Raw genomic sequence first — 18,916 nt, forward strand, 5'->3', positions numbered from 1 at the left:
GTGGGTTCTCCCTGCAGGGCTGTCGCCCAGCATGAAGGGTACGGCAGGGCAGTAACAATCTGTAATACCCTCTTTCTGATGCTTTCTCATTAAGTATCCATTACTCACCACAGGTCAAGACAAGGTACTGGGCTAGGTGTGACCAAAATGGTACATCTACTCTTCCCGTGCCTAGATCCAAGGGGAATTTACCTCTTTTCTTAAATAATCCTGGTTATCTGCATTTCCCAGCAGGGTCTTGAACACCTGAGATGCTGAATTTGACACGGTTTTCAGTAGGATGGCAGAATTCACTCAGCACCTGAAACATGCACCTGCTTGGGAAGCCTGTCTCACTGCAAGTGTCTGGTACACCAGAAGAAAGCAAATCCCATCCTATATGCATGTTAACATTCCTGGCTAATACAGAATGGAGCGGAGAGGATGCCAGAAGAGGAAGAATCAGCCGCCTCTATCCCAAGACTTTGGCTACCCTTCCTTTCTCTGGGCTGGCTGTATTGCCTTCACCGGTGAGACCCATGCAGTCGCAGAGAAGGATTTGCCTTTAGACCAGAGGACAACCGTCTGTATGGACCATCCCCTCTTCGGTTACTTTGCTATTATAGCCCATTTCTGGGCCACAGTGAAAGCTTTAAGCTCTTCCTTGCCATTAGATGGCAATGTAGATCCACAAATCCTCTTTCTTCCTTGAGCCCCTGGAAAACCATCTTGCTGCTGGTGGAATGGCTGGTAGAGCCTCAAATCTATTTCTGCCTACCTCACCTTTTAAGACTGAGGCATCCTGAATTTGTTTCGCCTGCAAACGAATGGAGCTGGCTGCCTGGGATGCCAGATCCTCTGGAGTCCTCAGTGGCATGAGCACTCTCTCTCCATCTAGGACCTTCCTTTGCGCACAAAGGTTTATTTTTTTCACTCCTTCAGCAATTAATTAATTTATCTTTTGTTTTGCTGTTTCCACAAGCATTTTGCTGTCTTGCTTGTTTCTCAGCTTATTGCCAAATCTGGCAGGCAAGTGAGTCATGGGCTGCTGCAGGCCAAACCCTGGAGGATACAGACTTCTTCCTAGGGTCATGAATCTCCCATCTGGAAAGTTATAAAGAACTGCAGTGAGAAATAACTACCACCGCAAAATGCTTTCCTCCATATCCATTTTTCAGCTTTTTCATTGTCTGCACTTGACTGGTTCATTTAACATGTGCGTTACTGGTTTTTTTTCCTTCACATTTCCTTTTCCACCAGAAACTGTCACCAACTCACATCCAACTTCTGCGCAGAAAACTTGCAGGTTCATTTATGTTTCAAAACCAGGCAAGTTTTCTCCTTCAAAGCTGAATATACTCAGCTTTTTTTCTGGAGTCTGTTTAAAGTTCAATCCTAGGCCAAACAGAGTCCAGCAGCTCCCAGTAACGCAATATTGATTGATGCTGGGCAGCTAGCCAGGAATGTTGTAGGGCCTTTTGGAGTCTGATTCAGATACTGCAGCAGGATCCATCTGACTTGGTAACTTCAGCTGCGTTAGTGGCAGAAATCCTCATTTGTACCAAAAAGAATGAAACTAGGATCAGCCCCCTTTTTGTGACAGCTTTTTTTAAAGATCTGTTATACTGCTGGAGCAGATGGAGAGCTCCCGACTGTGGTCTAAAACAGGACAGGATGACAGGGACATTTTCCCCTGTGCCAGGCAAGGATGGGAGATTGTGGCTGGGTATTCAGTGGAACAGAGAGGCCATTTGGCCTGGGAGCACAGGACCCTATAGCTTGACAGGCAGATGACAGGACAGGGTCAGTGCAGAGACTGCCACCTTCCCTCGTCACTCACACCTCCCGTATATGTTAACGTAAGCACCTTGCAGCTTTTCTGGATTTTAAATGGTCTAAACAGTGAGGATTTTGCCCCTAATCCCCAGGAGAAGTGCTTCTCCATCACAGAAAGGCTCTTTCTATTCCTGGTGTGCAAGAAGTTAATAGTATTCCTAAGCACTCTTGCAGATGTGAGCAGTATGTTGTAGATAAGTTATATCAGGAGAAAGTGTTATCGCTTGGGCTTACATATTTTGTGCTTATCCATTGGACTCTAAAAAGCTGTTGCATTTAATTATCCATTTCTCAAAGCATTTATTAATCATTTTTTAGCTCTTTGTTCATTTGCTGTAGATGTAACTTGACATATAAAGTGAGCCCAGTCATTTTATAACCAAGCACATCTCAGGAGGAAGAAAGCACTGGGTGATAGGAAAGGCCTTACTCATCTTGGCACATGGTGGTACAGCTCTAGTTAGGGCCTCTGGGTACTTCAGGAATATAAATACTAGTGCCTTAAGCTGCCCCATCACCTGAGATATCTGGGGCACTGAATGAATTAGGTGGCTGGAGATTTCTAACCTTAAGTTACCACTGTCAACCCTCGTGATTCCTCCTGCATGGCCATTCACTTCCTGTGAGCGAACCTCTCCCAGCCGTGTGCTCCCCAGCACCCACTGTGGGTCTCGGAGCTCACAACACTGCAGCCTTCCCTCTGCACCATCAGTTAATGGAGCAGGAGGACAATCATGGGGTAGAGAATGTGCCCACCACCAGAACTGTGTACTTAGGGGAGTCTAACAAAAAGCCCCTCTTTGGTACCCAGTGTTGTAGAGCTGCAGGTATAAGCATGGTCAACCTGACAAGGGCAGTCATCTCTCACACTTCATCCCTTGCTGTCTATCTGCTCCCAAACACAAACTCACCCCAAACAAACATCAGAGGAAAATCCTTAGTTTTCAGCATTACTGACCACACGTCCTGGGATCAGAGAGCTTCAGGAAACAGCAAAGTATCTTCCTTACCAGAAAGACCAGCACTGCGAGAGTGCTTTCCCCAAAGACTTACAGGCTCTGCCAGGGGAATCGCTGTTGAATTTTCCCCAGATGTTGCAATTTCTCTATGATTGCTACCAGGAAATAAACCTTTAATAAAGGTTTCTTTATTTCCTTATAGAGCAACATCCCACTTCTCCTCTGTTGTCCTCTGCAAGGAGAGCAGCACAGCAAGCAGCAAAACACAGCCATTGCCAAACAAACAAACAAACAGCCCACCTAAGAAATTAGTGTCTCTATTCTGGCATTATAAGACGACATTATAAGGCCCAGGATCATCTCAACCAGCTTGAGACATCTTAATGAAGCACCTAATTTAGGCAGGTGTTTCTCTTTTGCTGTAGTCAATGGAGTAAGGAAGCTTTCAGAACAGAAGAGGACACATTTTATAAATGCTGTTGCTTTATTTCTTCCCCCCCTAAAAAAATCATAGCCCACCTGGGTTTTAGATTGCTTTTCAGGCTTTTCTAATGAATGTTTCTCTGAATGTTTGCATGTCTTCTGTTTGCCCTCAGTATGGGGAAAAGCTTAAGTCAATAAGTTTTTATTTGGTTTGTAAATAATGCAAGAGTGACACATTATTGGAGATTCTCAGAACTCTGACTCCATGTCTTGTCCTCTAGATATGACATGCCAGAGACATCACCCAAGTAGGCTGCATGGTGCAGGGCAGGGGATGGAGATTAAAGTAACTTTGACAAAAGACCATCTAGAACTTTATCCTGTACCTCTGTTTAGCCCACCAACTGTCAGGACCTGGTGAAATAATTGCTTTGGACAGATAATAAAACATCCTCCAGCAAAACTAAGGTACTTAATATACTGCCCAAGTCAATTTCCCTTATTTCTGCTGTCCTCTTGCTTTTAATAATGGTTTAATGAAAAATTCAAAATTAATTGGAACTGGCATTAGACATTCACGTGTTCCAGTGAGGGTTTCACTGCTTCAATATTTCATAAGCTGACTTCACTGCTAGGCTTCTCCTTATCCTGGCTTTCATAGGCTAGAATATAATCTTTTTTCATAAAATGAAGGGTCCCAATATGGGCGGATGGGGGTACATGAGAAAAGTTTGCAGCCACATCATAGGCAAAGAAATAAAAATAACAGCTGTGTTTTCTTTCTGCCACCATCCCCCCTTTCTATGTAATGATACGCATCTGAGCCTTGACTGGAAAGAGCTGTCCTAAAAATAAACAGGAGCCGTCTGAAAGGTGTCTGAGGGAGGTATTTGGCAGCTGTCAGGCTGTCACGTATGCTAGAAGGATGGAGCTGATGGACTTGCCGACACCAGACGGGCTCTGCTGAAATAAGAATGCCTTATGCTTCCCTTGGCACTCACTGGGCAAATTCTGTTGGCCAGAGCCATCAGACCTCGGTGTGTCTGGGGCCTGATCCAGTTCTGGTTGCCGTCAATGAGAGTCTGCCCTTGGATGGCAGTGGGAATTGGATCAGACCCTTGCTTTACCCGTGAGACTCTGGCTTTACACCAGGGATGAATTTTGGCTCCCCAAGTGAATGTCACCCCAATGGAGAAGGATATGCCAGGCCCCAGGTTTGAAAGTTTCTGTAGGTCTCTGAAAATGAGACCTCTCACTGAGATGCCTAGATATGGGGACCAGAGCCTAACCTTTGACATTTTTTGTTATAACAGCTTTGCACCACCCTGTGCCTCAGTTTCTCCTTCTCTAATGGGGGGGGTGTTGTCCTGTCTTCAAGAAGATTAGTGACATATCTGTAGATCCAGGCATTTTTAAATGCTTCCAGACCAAGACTGCGCTGAAAGCTGTTCCTATTTCCCACAAGGCGCTTAATGGACACGTGTTACACCATGCAGCAGTCATGAGATGAGCAAACAGAAACACAAAGGCATGACATGACTCATGTGAAGCCTTTGCAGCACCTCAGTGGCACAGTGAGGACCCAAGAATCCCAGTCCCCACCAAAACAATCATACCTTTACAGTGACTGAGTCTGGAAAGAAAATCTTGCTAGCAGAAACTTCAGTTCTTCTCAAGTGCACAGGGAAATCTCCATTGCCTGTGGTGTAACTGAAGATATTTGCTGCTGTTCTTGGCAGAGACATAATGTGCTGGGGAGGGAAAAAGAAGGGAGTCATGAAGACAGGGTGGAAACCTCCTTGTTTCTCAGTGGGAGAGTGGACATCTCTTGTTCTCAATGGGAGCTGACTGCTGCCATATCTGAAAATCTGACAGTTTATTTTGTTATCTAACGGGGAAGAGCAGCCCCTTTTTAGTGAAGAGCAGACTCTGAAGTCAACTATCTTGCAGTACTTTGGTCTGAAAATGCTGGTCTGTGTTGAGAAGAATGGACAAGGGAATTAATTCCTGTAATATGGGCTGCAGGAAATTACCTACAAGATAAGAGGGTGACTTGATCTTTTTGAGGAAAAAAAAAAAAAAAGACTTCCTTATCTTGATGATGTTTGCTCTGAAGTATCATCTTGTGACTGCCAGAGTCTGCCTTGCAGGATCATTCAATTACAGCCAGCTCCCGTGGCTGGCATCGCTTCCTTCCTTTCGGAGGTATCGTTGTATTTACTAAAGTATTGCATGTTCCTCTTGGTATTCTGAGGCCTCTGTTGCCACCTGTTTGTGTAGCGTGCCTGCAGCCCCATCATGCTGTTCCCGCTCACGTGTTAAAGGAGGATACAACCAGCCCTTCAATTAGGCAGGGATCTGAAAGGAAGAGGAAATCGAGATGATGAACCAGTGAGGAGCATGTGTGACTCAATATTAGATACCTGATGGTATGACAAGCAATGAATGAGTCCTACCCCTTTTGGAGGGTCCCAGCCTGTTTGCCTACAATAACTATACAGATCTCCTATGGGGAAACTGCACTGCACTAACAAGGGGTGTTCACACCAGCCAGGGTCTGTGTCTCCTTCAGGATGCTCTGGTTACCTCCACGAGGATTTTTTCACTATGCAGAGTACTTTTCTCTTCTTCATTAAAATGGCCATGTTAAATAGCTGTGAGGTTCCTCAACGCCTACTTTGTTGAACTGATCTACTCCACAGCTGGCAGCTTTTTAGAGCAGGAGACGTGAGGTTACTAAACCCATTCATTTCTCACATGCACCCACATTTCTAATGGCTATGGAGATCCAGCGTTAAAGTCCTCTGAGAGCCATTGGAATGAAGAGCACTTTGTGAAGACATTGTAATTATTATGGGATTTAGGGGTGTGTGGAAATGATTCATGGAGAGGTTTCCCAGCCAGCAGGCTCTTGAAGCCAGGTGAGCTCTTCCCTGGAATGTGAAGCATGCAGCACGGCAACTGGGAGGAACAGGTTTGGCAGGACATTTTAAGTTGTTCACGGCAGACAGCCTCTTCAGAGCCACATCCCTGCTTTACCTACCTCCCAGCTGGATGCTCCTCTCTGCCACACTGGCCTTGGTGAGCTGGAAAGGATGGACACGCTGCGAAGGAGCCTTTCTCGCTGGAAGAGGTACCACATTAAGGTGCACCTGGCTGATGAGGACCTGATGATGCCCCTGACGGTCAAGCCCAGAGACACAGTGATGGACCTACGGGCTCACTTAGTACGGGAGGGCGTCACTTCCTGGAAGAAGACATTTTATTACAACTCCAGGCAGCTCGAGGAGCACGAGACTCTCAAAGAAGCCAATATCCAGAATGGCTCTGTCCTGCTTCTAGTCAGCAATAAAAGGTAGGCAAGGAGCTCATCTGCAGCAGGGGCGGTGCAAAGGAAGGGGAATGCTCTGTGTACCTCAGCCCCTTGGGACGCTTTCCTGTTAGGGTTTGCAGAAAGCAGATCAGGAACTCAAACCCTGCAATTTCCAGCAGGCAGATTGAGATTCAAGGCTCTTCATATCCAGACATGCTGTGGTGTGAAATAAGGGGGTAAGGGGAGGAGGAAATCTGGCTGGTGCTGCCTGTCCTGTCTCTGATCAGGTCTCACTTTCCCGACTACGTGGCCAAACACAGAGGGAGAGACAAGACGTGCAAAAGGGGAAGGGTGATCGTGCGACATGGGGGAGTGCTCTGGGAGCCTCTCACTTGCCCTCATTCTTTCTTCTTGTGTCTGGCTCTCTCCATTTCTTTTTAGTAGATACTTTCTGCAAGTATTTGGGGGTGGCGCAGTCCTGCTTTGACAGGGAAGAGCTGTGAGCCGCCAGCTTACAGCAAAGCACAATGAGTGCTGGACAGAGATGGCAAGAGGCTGCAGCTTCCCAAAATGTGGCCAGATCGCAGCAGAAAGTACAGTGAGACTAGGGACTTCCAGGATAGGCGGTGCAAAGGAGAACAGTTAGGGCAAGTATTATATTCCAGTGGGAATGAAACCTGAGATAATGGACCTGAGACCCACTGGCCCACAGGATAGTTTAGATTCAGTGGGGTGAATTTATGCCCACCTGCGCTGTCTTTCCTAATACCTGGTTGTTGCTGGCAGCATGATTAGTTCTGTGAAGCATTTGGGGGATACTGGATAGAAGAGATGCACAGCAGAGCATGGGTGTATTGCATCTAATTCAGCTTTCTAAATCCAAAGCCCTCTGAGTTATGTGTCTATGTTGATCAGAGTTTCCTCTGCAGAAAAACCTGCGCTAAAGACTTCAGTTCCTGATTATATGCCACATACTGGAATGGTCCTATTTTCCAGTCCAGAGGCAGCTTGAAATCTCACACAAAGAAGATTTAATAAAGCATTGCCTTTCAGAGCTCAGCCAGACACAAGAGATTTCACATCGTTCAGCTAACTGCAAACCCCAAGTCACCCACGGCCCCTTTCTCCAACATCTCATTTCAGCTCTCTGATTAACTTGGCTCAGCTCCTCCTTTTCACCTTGTTTTTAATGGCAGGAGCATTTCTATTTGTTGTTGTTTCCAGTGTTTATTTTCCTAAATTGTACAGCCTGAATTTTTGAGAGTAAAAAAGGATTTGGAGGGACTCAGTTGATGGAGTGCACATATTGACGCTCTTTTGACAGATGCCTGATTTCCATAATATGCTATGCACCTTCCCACATGCTGCAAAAGCAGGGCATAACTGCAGCAGTGCAAAAAATCACCAGGAGATCCTGTCCCTGGTGCACTGAGTTCAGAGTGCCCACCTGAAGTCACTAGCCGTTTTTGAAAATTTAGTCTGTTGCTTGAAGTCCCAGCTCAATTTTTGTGAGTACATGAAAAACGGAGTGGGATTTCTAATATTTTTCTCCTTGAATTTCACCAAAACCTTCCTGGCTCCTAAACAAGCACCTTTGGCTGATCTCTTACTCCTTTTCCCAGGGCTAGGTGCATTGTGGGGGGGTGGACAGTCTCTCCCTGAAGTCACGTCTCTCCTGGAGTTCTTGGACCTGAAGGATTATTGGGTTGTGACAACCTCAGCCACTCCCAAAGTATTTTGTGTGGCATGAGTGGTAAATGCCCAGGTATCAGGGGTACATTTCTCTAAAGGCTCATGGGGATGACTGAGCTATTGTTGTAGCGTGGTCCCCCTAGATATTTCTGAGACGTGCTTGTGTGTGGCTTGGTAGTCATCACCCTGCTCGGTCCATGGTGCTGGGCTGAGTGCAGCCTCTGTGACTCAGCACCTTGTCAGATCCTCAGCATAGGGAAGGATGGTTTTTAGAGGGCTCTCTCTATCAGTTCAACTGGGGGTTAGGAAATACAGAGTGGGAGAAGGCAGGTGCTGCATTACAACTGATATTACAGCACCATTTTGAGCCTTAAGATTATTCAGCCAGATCTTTAGCTATTAAAAATCCATGTTGCTCCAATAGCGTCCACAGAGATATGCTGGTCTGTATCAGCTGGGCAACAGTGTGCAACCTTGGGGAATACGAGTAGTCTATGCAGTGTTGGGACTGTCTAGGAGCCACAGGAGCAGAGAGGAATAGAGAACATGGTGCTGGGTTTGGCCAGCAGCCCCGAGGATTCAAGAGTTGGTTTTAGTACTTCACCGACTCAGTGAAGTATGGACCCTCTCCATTAAAGGTCAGCATCTGCTTCTTAAGTTCTCCCTGAAAATCTTGGTGTCTCCTACTTACTCTTTTGTACTGAGATGCCAGCCAAGCAGAGCTATATTAATTCCAAAAGTGGAGTTGCTTTGATTGCCAAGGTCTGCAGCTCACTGTCGTGCCTATAAATATTAATGGTCACTCTGCATGCTATGTGTTCCTACAAGTGGCTCACGGGACAGTTTACTTTGAACCAGAGAAAACATGAAAATGACCCTATTTTTCATCCCCCCCTGCTTAATGCCTTTGTAGATAATTGGCATTTAGCATAGGCCAAGTCAGCATTTCCACTTCTTGGTCGTGTTTTCTGGGGTTTATAACTTAGTCATAAAAATTCACTTAAGGCTGCAGCTTGGCAGGAAAGGGATCAGCATACCAGCTAATGCCGAAAATTTATCTGGACCTTAGTGTTTAAAAGTTTGAGCAAGCCATTTTGGAGTTCAGTCAACATGACCTCTCGCCCTGGGAAAATACACGGGCAGGCCAGAACAGGGAATATTGCATCCACTGAGTATGCAATTCCCCTTTGTGCAGAGCTTGTTAATCACTTCACTGCTGTACTGATTGAGATTGCAATCCTGTTGCAGTAGAAGCTGAGCAAAGAACGTGCTGAAAAACAGTTTCTGCCCTAGAGAGCTACATATTACAGTAACATGGTTTGCAAGTGGGTAAAACAAGCAAAGCAAGACTTCAAATGTGAATGAACAAGCAGAGAGAGAAACCCCCAAGCTCAGTGGCCTTGGGCCAGCCTGTGGTGTTCGAGCCATCAGTGCCCAACGCAAGGAGACTACCAGTGAGTCTCGACATGAAAAGAGCAGCCATCCAGCACAGATGCAACAGCATCCACAAGGACATGCAGCAGGCTGTCCCAAATGCCCGAGGCGTGATCAGTCCTGGCACTGTGGACCACGCCACGGCAGAACCTGTCTGGCTAGCTCTGGAGGCGGTGCAGGGCCCCAGAGCCAGGTAGCTGCTCAGCTGGTCTGGTGGTGATGTGGGAGTTTCTGAAACTGGCACGACTCTTCCCGAATTTTGTCTGCCGCAGCGAGCTGCCCGGATGCTCCTTGCTGGCTGCATGCTGTGGAACACCAACCAAAGAGGCCTCCCACGGTGTAGTCAGCAGCAGTGTTGGATAGTGGGTGTACGACATTTGCTGCTTCTTGTTGATAATTTGTTGGCTGCATTTTGATGTTTGATGTTAAGTGGAGGGATATTGTCTTGAACTGGTGAATCCACCACTTAATCCATGAGCTATTTCAAACAGAGGATAGAAATGGGTGATCCAGAGCAATTCCTAGACGTGCTGTGTGCCTGTTACTGATGGTAGCTGATGTACAGCTCCAGTTGGATCTGAACATGGTATAAGCACAAGCACATTGATAGAGCCTTCGCACTTGGTTTCAGGCTCCTTTCTTGTGTGGTCACCTCTAGCAGTCAGTCAGACAATGTCTGTACTAATAAATAAACCAGTACTACGACTGCTGTCTGTTACAATGCTGGAGTATTGCACTGCAGTTTTGGCCCAGTTCAGATGCATTTCAGGAGCCAGCATGGGCCAGGCACTGTTCCTTATGGGCTGTCTGGATGTGACCATGCAGGTTTGGAGGGTAAGAATTTTATATGAAAACATTAGCCATTCTGTGCCAGCTGTCCTCTCAATGCAGAAGAAAGTCCCAGGCACATTTAATTTACTGGCATAGACTTAGCTACAGCACATGGGATCCCCTCAGTCTTTTGGAAGCTGAGGTTCATTGAGGCCAAGCAGCTATTGTCATCATATATGGCATGCCTGGAGAATGGAGTTCAGTAAGTCACTGGTGAATAGGTTAAATAAAGTAGATGCCAGCATTGAGTTTAGCAGAAGTCTATTATCTGGAATCTATTGGTGTTGTTTCTCTGGCCTGGAGCCACCTGAAAACATCTATCTCAAGGCATTAGCTCAGTTACCATAACAACTCATCTAGGAACGACTCCTGACAGCTCAAAAAGCAGACCAAGGTCCCACGTGGTATATAAGCCACTCTTAGGTCAAGATAAGCACGTCCAGGATTCTCCCTCTTCTGCAATCCAGCCTCAGTGTCTCTGGTGAGTGCCAGTGCTTATACAAGCTTTAATATGCTTGGGATCCTGTTTTATCCTTCAGAGGCAGTTCAGCCTAGTTTTCCAAAGGTCCATCCAACTCAAGGAGCTACCTCCTGGCAGAATAACAAAACCATCCATCTTTGGGGAACCTGGCTAATTCCCTTATTGGCATTCAGTTTACAGTCTCCGATTTTTGGCCTCATAAATGAAAACTATGACTGAGCCACTTGCATAAGGTCCAGTTTAGCTGATGCTAAGAAACTACTGCCTACATTTGATTCCCGTGATGACACATAAGGATCGATGTTTGACATAGACACTTGGCCATGGCTCACTCCAGGCTTATATTACTCCACTACCCTGTCACCCCTTCTAACTCCCACTGGAATTCCCTGAGAAGCAGTCACCAAGCACAGCAGAAGATGTTGGATCTCTAGAAAGAGAAACCAGAAAAATAATGGGATCTACACAGTTTGACCCTGCACAGAAAGCCAACATTACAGCCCAGACATGAATTAAGTCCCTTACACTGGGTTTCAGTGTGATTTTGTGATGCCTGCTCCTTGCACTGACCTTCCAGCTCCTGAGGTTGCTCAGCAATTACTCCTCAGCATGGAGGGAAGACTTTTCGCTCCCATCCAACTACTACAGACTTGCCCTGTTAAGCTTAGGCCTAGCAGCAGGCTCCAAGGCATCTCACAGTAGGATAACGATCCTTTAAATAGCACTGAGAGTCTCTCTTCTCAGGGAGAACTAATTAAGTTCTTCAGCACATGCTTAGACATATGTTGACCTGGTATGGCCTTAACAGGCCTGCTTCCATCTACTGGATAAATACCACTAGCTTAAAAAATATCCTCCTAGAGATGCGTTACTTAGGCAACAGCCAGGTGGGGGACTGACTTCATCTCTGTGGCTGAAGGTATTATTTATGTGTACTACTCATGGGCCAAGCTCTCTGTTGGTGTAAACTCCTTGAAATCAGTTAAGTGATTTTTAAGTTCCGAAAGCACCAGTACAGTTACCTCTGCTGACCTCTTGCAGCGTGCAGGCCAGAAAATGACATGTGTATTTAGCTCAGTTACTTACTGATCAGCCCAAGAAGCTCATTTAACAAAAGCAGAGGGTTGCATCAGCAGAGAACATGGTCCATAGGATCTAAATTCCTCCCCTGTGCAGTTGCATGGGATTGCAGTAGATGAAACTGAGCTAATATGTCCCATGGGGGGGGGTCTGTCTTGGCTCTAGGCAAAGAATTAATGGATGGAAAGTACATTCTAAACTAGGTTCTTTTCTGGTGTGATAATGGCACAGCTTCCTGGACTTCACTGTAGTTGTGCCAATTTATACCAAGTGAGGATTTTGCCCAGTTGGGATAAATACCCTCTCCTGTGTCCTGGTGTTTTATGGGGTAGATGTGCTACAGGGTGGGCTCACAGCAATCCCCTTGGCTATTACAATCCCCTTAAATTTCAAGTGGGGAAGCAAGTACTGGAATATGAATCCTGTTCCCGGGTTTTGCAGAAAACCCAACTAGTGATTGATATCAGCCTAAGTAGACTTGTAGTGTCCTTTGCTAGGACCCAACAAAAAACCCCACCCCATAAACTTTGAACTCCTCTAAGTTCTGATGAAATGTTTGCAGCACAGGCTCAGTTTCTTGTCTGCATAATCACAAAGAGCAATTCACAGGAGTCAAAAGACTCAGCCCTCCACCTACTGGCTCGGCTGGGTGGGGTGGCTGCCTGGTAGAGCTGCTGCCTACAGGCCACAAGTATCTTGGTTGCAGTCCAAGGCGTGATAATAGGCTCTCTAAGCAAATGTTAGCCCTGAAGAGGTACCCCTAGCAACTTGCAAGAGCTTCAGGCTCTGTTCTAGAGACCCCAGGGGGTAGCCATAGATGATTTCTAAGGGTCTTCAGAAGAGTAACTAAGAAAGTAATCCTTCTTTTGCTAAGCTTAAGTTTTCTGTGCAGGGTCCGTACCCCGTCAGAAAACGTTTATGGAACCATAACCCCAGAAAACCACTGTTTAGTGCTAATGCATGGGGGTGAACATGTCTAGAGCAATTCAAGCTCTGTCTTACTGTAAACATCCTCAAAGTGCTCCTAAAGCTACAGGCTGCCCTTGTTCTAAGATGAAAAATGGATTTCCAGGAGCATGCACTAAAGAGGGAGAGCCTTGCTTATGGGAAAAAGGTTTACAGACAGTTGCAGATTATCTGAAGGAGGGTGAAGGCATCTTTTGCAGAAGGATAAACAGGTCTGAAACCCTGCAAGTGGCTTATCCTCAGCTATATAGTGTGACTGAAAAAACAAAACAGTCAGAGGATCAGGTTTATATTCTCCCCACGTCAGGGTCAGTGCCTCCTTGGTCAAATGCCATTTCTGATTGCATGTCTACAGTGCTCCAAGTATTTGCCTCTTTCTTATTCAGATAATGCCAAAGAGCACAGCCAAAGCCATGAGAGATGGGGAGTGTGACAAGGGCTGAAGGGAAGCAGATGGAAGAGAGCTTGGCTGTGGAAAGGCAGCCCGGCCACCAGCGTTTGGTAAGTCCCTCCCTGCACGCCAGCTCAAGGACTGTTCAGAAAGCAGCTCTGAGTGTTTTCAGCACTGTGCCCATGAATAATTAATCCAAACAAAACAACAAATAACGTTTCCTCATCAGCGCGCCGTGTGGTCTCAGCTGCCAAAGGAGAAGCGTGGGTAAGACTGACTCAGCTCCTGAGGGCAGTGAATCAGAGTGAAATGCCCATGAAAGGGTGACTTCTGCCTGGGTGATGAAGCGAGAAGGAGCTGAGGTGGACTTTGCTTAGGGCCCTAGATGGGGACATTGGACATCTGAGCCTCCTTCCAACTCTCTCACAGGATTCCTCAGTAAGTTGCTGATCTTGGCCTTTGTCTTCCTACATGTAAGTCTGAGATAATGTAATCTGCCCTTCCTTCTACTCTTTGTCCATCCAGCTGTAAGTGATTCATGTTAGGGACTGTCTGGGCTCCTGAGCAGTTCCTATACAGCAAGGCCCTGGTTTCTAGGTTGAAGGCTATGTACAGCAAATAAGCGCAGTATAGACAGTCCTGGAGTTTGACAGCCTTTATATATCCAAAGGACAGAGACTGGTTGGTCACTGTTACAGCGACTACCTCACCTGACATTAGGGACCCATTGTTACACCAGAACCGCCTTATTTTTGAGCCAGGGTTTATAAGGCAATGGGCCTCTTTGTGTTGTTCTTCCATCTGTGTGCCAGTCCCCCCGCTCCAATAACTTCTGAACTAGCTGACCTGATTCAGCCCAGTTTGACGGAAAGAGAGAGGTCTCACAGACCCAGGATTCCTGCAATTTTCATGAAAAAACAGCAGCTGGATAGCAGAGAGACAGAGTTAATATCCTACTGAAGGAAAGGTAATTACACCTCTTGTTCCCTATCTATTTTGAGATGCAGCAGCCAAGTGACCAGCTGGCATTTAGATACTGGCTGGTCAATCAGTACCTGCCTAGCTTCAAACCAGCTCCTGCACTTGCTGCCCCTTGCCTGCAAAGCAAGAAGCTGTTGGAAGAGCTGAGGGCTTTGCTGAGGAGGTCTGGAGGGGATAAGGGTGCCCTAGGGATATTACAGTGAGCTGGGAGCACCAAGAAAGGAAGAAATAAAAAGGAGTTGTAATACAAAAATCAGAAGAACAGGTTTCACCACTTCCCTTGCTCACAGAGCAACTTGATTTTTAGGTTCAAACTTATTTTCAGGACAAAATGGATGTTTCTCTAACCACTACAGTACTTTCCCCAGAAAATTTCAATGACTGGCAACTGTCTTACCAAACCCCCCAAACCTGCATTTTCTGTTTTTCAACTGAAAAACATGCCTTTCTGGACTTTTTTTGGCAATGAGAAAACATTTGATTCTTTTTCCCAGCAAAAGCATTTGAAGAAATGCTACAGAAAATGGAGTTTCTCAGATTTTTTTTTTTTCCTAGGAACAAAAATATTTCCCCAAGTATTTCCTTGGACTTTGCACAGAAAGAGATTCTAAGACAGACAAAGACGTGATCATAGTCACAGCTGAAGATCTTTCAGTCCAAGCAACTGAAATGGACAAAGAGTGGGATGGGACTAAGCATGGGAAGAAGGAATGTGACTTTTCCAAGGTCAACCAACAAGCTAGGCGCACAGTGGAGAGTGTGCTGGTGCTGTTGGGTCAGCATTTCTGCCACTTGACCATGCGGCGCCTCTGCACGTCTGTCTGTCCTGAAATAATGAGTTTCTTGGACCAGAGCCAGTACTTTCCTGAGTGCTTGGAAAGTGCCTCACGCAGCTCTAGGTGCAGTCATAAATAATAATTTAAATGATAATAATAATAATATTAAAGTGGAGGTGTGCCACTGAAGATGGGACACACTCAGCAACGGAGTCCTAAATCTATGCCCCTCTTCTACTAAAAGGTACAGTTTGCCTCACAAAGCCTGGGAGACCAGTATTTACTTCTCTGGACATGATAATCACAGTCTTTTGCTCTGAAAAAGGCAAACTGACCTGAGTTGAATTAGGTCCAGTATCTACTCTAACACCTCATGCCTGTAGCTGGCAGCTCTGGTCAGCTCTGGAAGGCTTTTTGCAGCTCAGAGGGATATCTGGAAAGAATAAATTAACTGTGGTGGTGTGGGGAGCTGCCTGGACTAATGTTTTTTTCAGAGATAGGCTTTGATTGACACTTCAAATCTGCCTGACAATCTTTTATTCTAAGTGCAGTTGTTGCCTTTCTTCAGAGCAGGAAGAGCTGGTTTGGTTGCTGTCCTTCAAATGATGGATCTTATCACATGGGAAAAAGAAGGAAGAAAAAAAAAAAGGCAAACCACCTAGAAACAGCCACAGGTACAGCCTAAAAAGAGGTAAAACTAACTGGATCTATTTGAGGTATTTCTGGTTTTTCCCTCTATGCCATAATCCAATGCAAGATATACGAGAAAAGAGGCTATGCTCTGAGGAACAAGGGCTGACTGTTTTCTTTCTTTACTTGACTGTTCATTATGTTGTTTTCCTTCAAGAGATTTTTTTTAATGCTTTGCAGATAGGGCTGTGCAACCCTCCAGTGACGAGAGGACTGGGAAGTCAGTGGGACAACCTCTTTTACTCACTTTTTTTACACTGCCTCTTCTAATGCCTGTCATCCCCACGCTGTCTCTTACACTTTAGTTTCAGGTATCCTTAATACTTGCTAAATGCTGGGACCTCACCATTCAGCTGCTCTCAGAAGAGGTGACAGCCACTTTTTACAATGTAATTTAGACATCTGGGGTTTACCTGAGTCTGGCCAAGAAGAAGGTGGGGTCTCCAAATGGGCAGAGGCTTGCTTCGAATCCTCTTCTGGACACACACTTAGGTGGCAAAATAGGTGTCTTATTTGAGATGTCCTGTCTCTCCTCACTTGTCTTGGTCCATCAAAAAACAGCCAGGCTCTTTAGACTGCAGAGTATAGCGCTGCTGTTGTACGTCCAAATACCAAGAAAGATGCTGATACTAAGAACTGCTCTGAAATGGATGTTTCCCTTGTTCTCTGTGAATACAGGTGTGGACAAGACCAAGGACCAAAGCTGAAAGGTGTGCAAGATCCTGTCTGCGTGCCAGCCTGAGCATATTGCAAGATGGAGACATTTGCAACTTCGCATGCTGCACCATGGATGGAATATCTTCTTGTTGGGAGTGTGTATCTTTGGGATCCTACTATCGATGGGGCATCACAGACAAGATTACCAAAAGCACTGCTGTTCGCTACTGCATTCACCTCCACCTTGGAGCTGCAGCCAGGCCTCCCCAGCCAGCTCTTTCTCTTGAGCTTCACAAGCAGAAGACAAGCCCAGGCAGGCCATCTCCACCAGCTGCTGTGCTTCAGCAAGGCAGCTCAAGCTGAGGCATGTTTCAGCAGCTCTTCTGAGCTTCTCCTGTACCCGAGTCATGGATGCATCAAGTGCTTCAGTTTACAGGGCCATCAGCCTGGCAGCTTTCCTTGGCACTAAATTTACTTTTTAAAGTTACATCAGTGTTGCACCCAGAGGGAATGGAGGAACAGATGCAGCCTGTGAAGTCTGGCTTTAATTCACCTGCCTCATTTAATTTCCTGCCCTGCCTTCTAATCAATGAGTCTGCACTAGCGGCCCTGGGAATGCAGAGGTTTTTTCATATACGGGAGAATTCAACGCAGCGGCTGTGCTGGCTGAGCTCTTAGGGTCTCGAGCAGGCTGTGTCACGTCTCCTTTGAGGCTGCTTCATTATGGATTTCCCTCCCCCAGAAGCATTTGCACACACTCTCCAATCCACGGCAGCTGCACCACATTTCCTTGCAGGAGCTGGTTGGCACTGGGCAGCTGTGCCATGTTAGCCTCTCTTAGTCAAGGCTGGCTGTGCAGCATTCCCTTCTGGAAGTGCTCTCCTTCCAGGTGTTCCTGGTTTTCAGCCACATGGCTTTCTTTTCAGGGCCACATGCTGCTTTCTGGGGCTCTGACCCCACAGTGGCTCTGCTGTGCTACCTCAGACAGGCTGCTGAGGCCAAATGTGCCTCATTACCTCCAAGGGATCCCAGCAACATCATGGGACCAGTGGTACTTCGCAGGGGCTCCTTTCTGGAGGCAGCTGTGCCGATGCTCCCTCACAGGGCCTTCAGGCCAGGCCATTGTGCTGTATTGGCCTTGTGGTGTGTCACTTCCCAGGTGTTCCTTCATCGAGGACAGTAGCACCATGTCACCTCAAAGGTGCTTTCAGGACTACGTTGCCTCAGACACTCAGGGCTATCAGAAAGCTCCGATGAAAGGGTTTCTGGCATTTTTGCTTTGGTTAAGCAGACTCCCACTGTCCTGTTTTTTTTTGAGCTCATGTTAATTCCAGGCAGTGCTGCCCAGTTGCTTAATCAGCTAGTGTCAAAACCCTGGGAGACAGGAAGGCTGTGGTTGGTAGCACCTATTTTGTGATGTTGCTGCTTTACCTCACATATTATAATCTGTATCAGATTGCTCTTTGCCTGCTAAAATGGACAATTAGGATCCAGTTGTAATGCAAATTGCATGGTGGAATAAAAACCACGGGGAACAAAATCACAAATAAGTGTTTATGTCAGCCTTTGTTACTGTGTGATGGGTCCCACTCAGTTACTGCTCCGCTGTGAAGCATCAGACAGAAGAGAACCTGGTGTGCCTTTGTGTTTTATAGGCACGAGAGGCTCTGTGTAAGACTGCCTTTAGGCACTCGCGGCCCTGATAATGTGTATGTATGCAAACCTAACAGACAGATTGCCGCCTACACTGGAAATTTGATGATTGCCTTGTTTTTTCAAGGCTCTGCTTTATACACTGCAGGCCAAACCCATGGGGTAATTTCCAGTCTCTCTGCACAGGGCTGAGATGACGTGGTGAGAGAAGCGTAGAGATGCTGAAATTTCAATCTGCCACATAATGTGCTCCTAATACTGATAGCCTTGTAAGTGTGGTGTTGTCATTGGTGTCCTCGTGGTTGTTCTTGTCATTGTTGTTTTCCCATGCTTGCTGTTAAATGTTGTAAATTAAGAGAAATATTTAAATTTGAAAGTTACTGTGGAATTAAACACACAGGAGTCCTGCAAATGCAAATGCAAGAGGAATGTCTTCATTTAAAATGGCAAGCCATATCGACGTAAAGGGATATGCTGCTGATGTAGCTGCTTTTACTGCATATCAGCTTTGCATTTCCTCAGGCTCGAGGTAACAAAGAACCAAGCTGCATGTTTTCATAGCAAAACTCATCTTTGAGAACTGAGGTGGAATATCCATGCTTATAGTTACAGCTGGCAGTCAGGACGCCAGTGTTTTAAGGGTTAGCTGAGCTTGTACAGTACCTGTAAGATCCAGAGTAAGAACAATGCCTGTTCGTATCCCATTGAAATGGTGGCTTCTAGAGGACAGCAAGGAACAAGAGTGAGGGGTTGTGAAGCCAGATGGATGAGGCG

The 18,916-nt window shown here is 46.2% G+C and overlaps 2 protein-coding genes across 4 annotated transcripts in view; one reads left to right on the forward strand and one right to left on the reverse strand.

Moving 5' to 3' along the window:
• Nucleotides 1-6,411, reverse strand: part of TPM4 (tropomyosin 4) — a 21,028-nt gene extending 14,617 nt beyond the window's left edge. Inside the window, exons 1-2 of the mRNA XM_030032322.2 lie at nt 6,241-6,411; nt 4,814-5,555 (exon numbers count right to left, since the gene is read on the reverse strand). The gene's annotated coding sequence lies outside the window, so the exon portion shown is untranslated. The remainder of the gene's footprint in view (nt 1-4,813; nt 5,556-6,240) is intronic.
• LOC115348895 (putative ubiquitin domain-containing protein TINCR) lies at nt 6,293-18,503 on the forward strand. Of its 3 annotated transcripts, none has more exons than XR_005933618.1 (4): nt 13,344-13,495; nt 13,615-13,823; nt 15,711-15,833; nt 16,511-18,503. XR_005933618.1 is itself a non-coding variant. In XM_041127519.1 (3 exons), the coding sequence occupies exons 1-2, from the start codon at nt 6,293-6,295 to the stop codon at nt 13,382-13,384; spliced, it is 264 nt and encodes an 87-aa protein (XP_040983453.1). In that variant the 3' UTR covers nt 13,385-13,495; nt 13,615-14,165. The 3 variants fall into 3 exon arrangements, 1 of the variants encoding a protein (XP_040983453.1); XR_003925961.2 differs by having other exon boundaries at nt 15,711-15,816; XM_041127519.1 differs by lacking the exons at nt 15,711-15,833; nt 16,511-18,503 and adding an exon at nt 6,293-6,552 and having other exon boundaries at nt 13,381-13,495; nt 13,615-14,165.
• The last annotated feature ends 413 nt before the right edge of the window (nt 18,504-18,916 follow it).

This window comes from Aquila chrysaetos, chromosome 12, assembly GCF_900496995.4.
Source record: "Aquila chrysaetos chrysaetos chromosome 12, bAquChr1.4, whole genome shotgun sequence".
Taxonomy (NCBI): domain Eukaryota; kingdom Metazoa; phylum Chordata; class Aves; order Accipitriformes; family Accipitridae; genus Aquila; species Aquila chrysaetos.

Coding starts and splice junctions, on each gene's coding strand:
- LOC115348895 (XM_041127519.1), top strand. CDS start 6,293: ATGGACACGCTGCGAAGGAGCCTTTCTCGCTGGAAGAGGTACCACATT.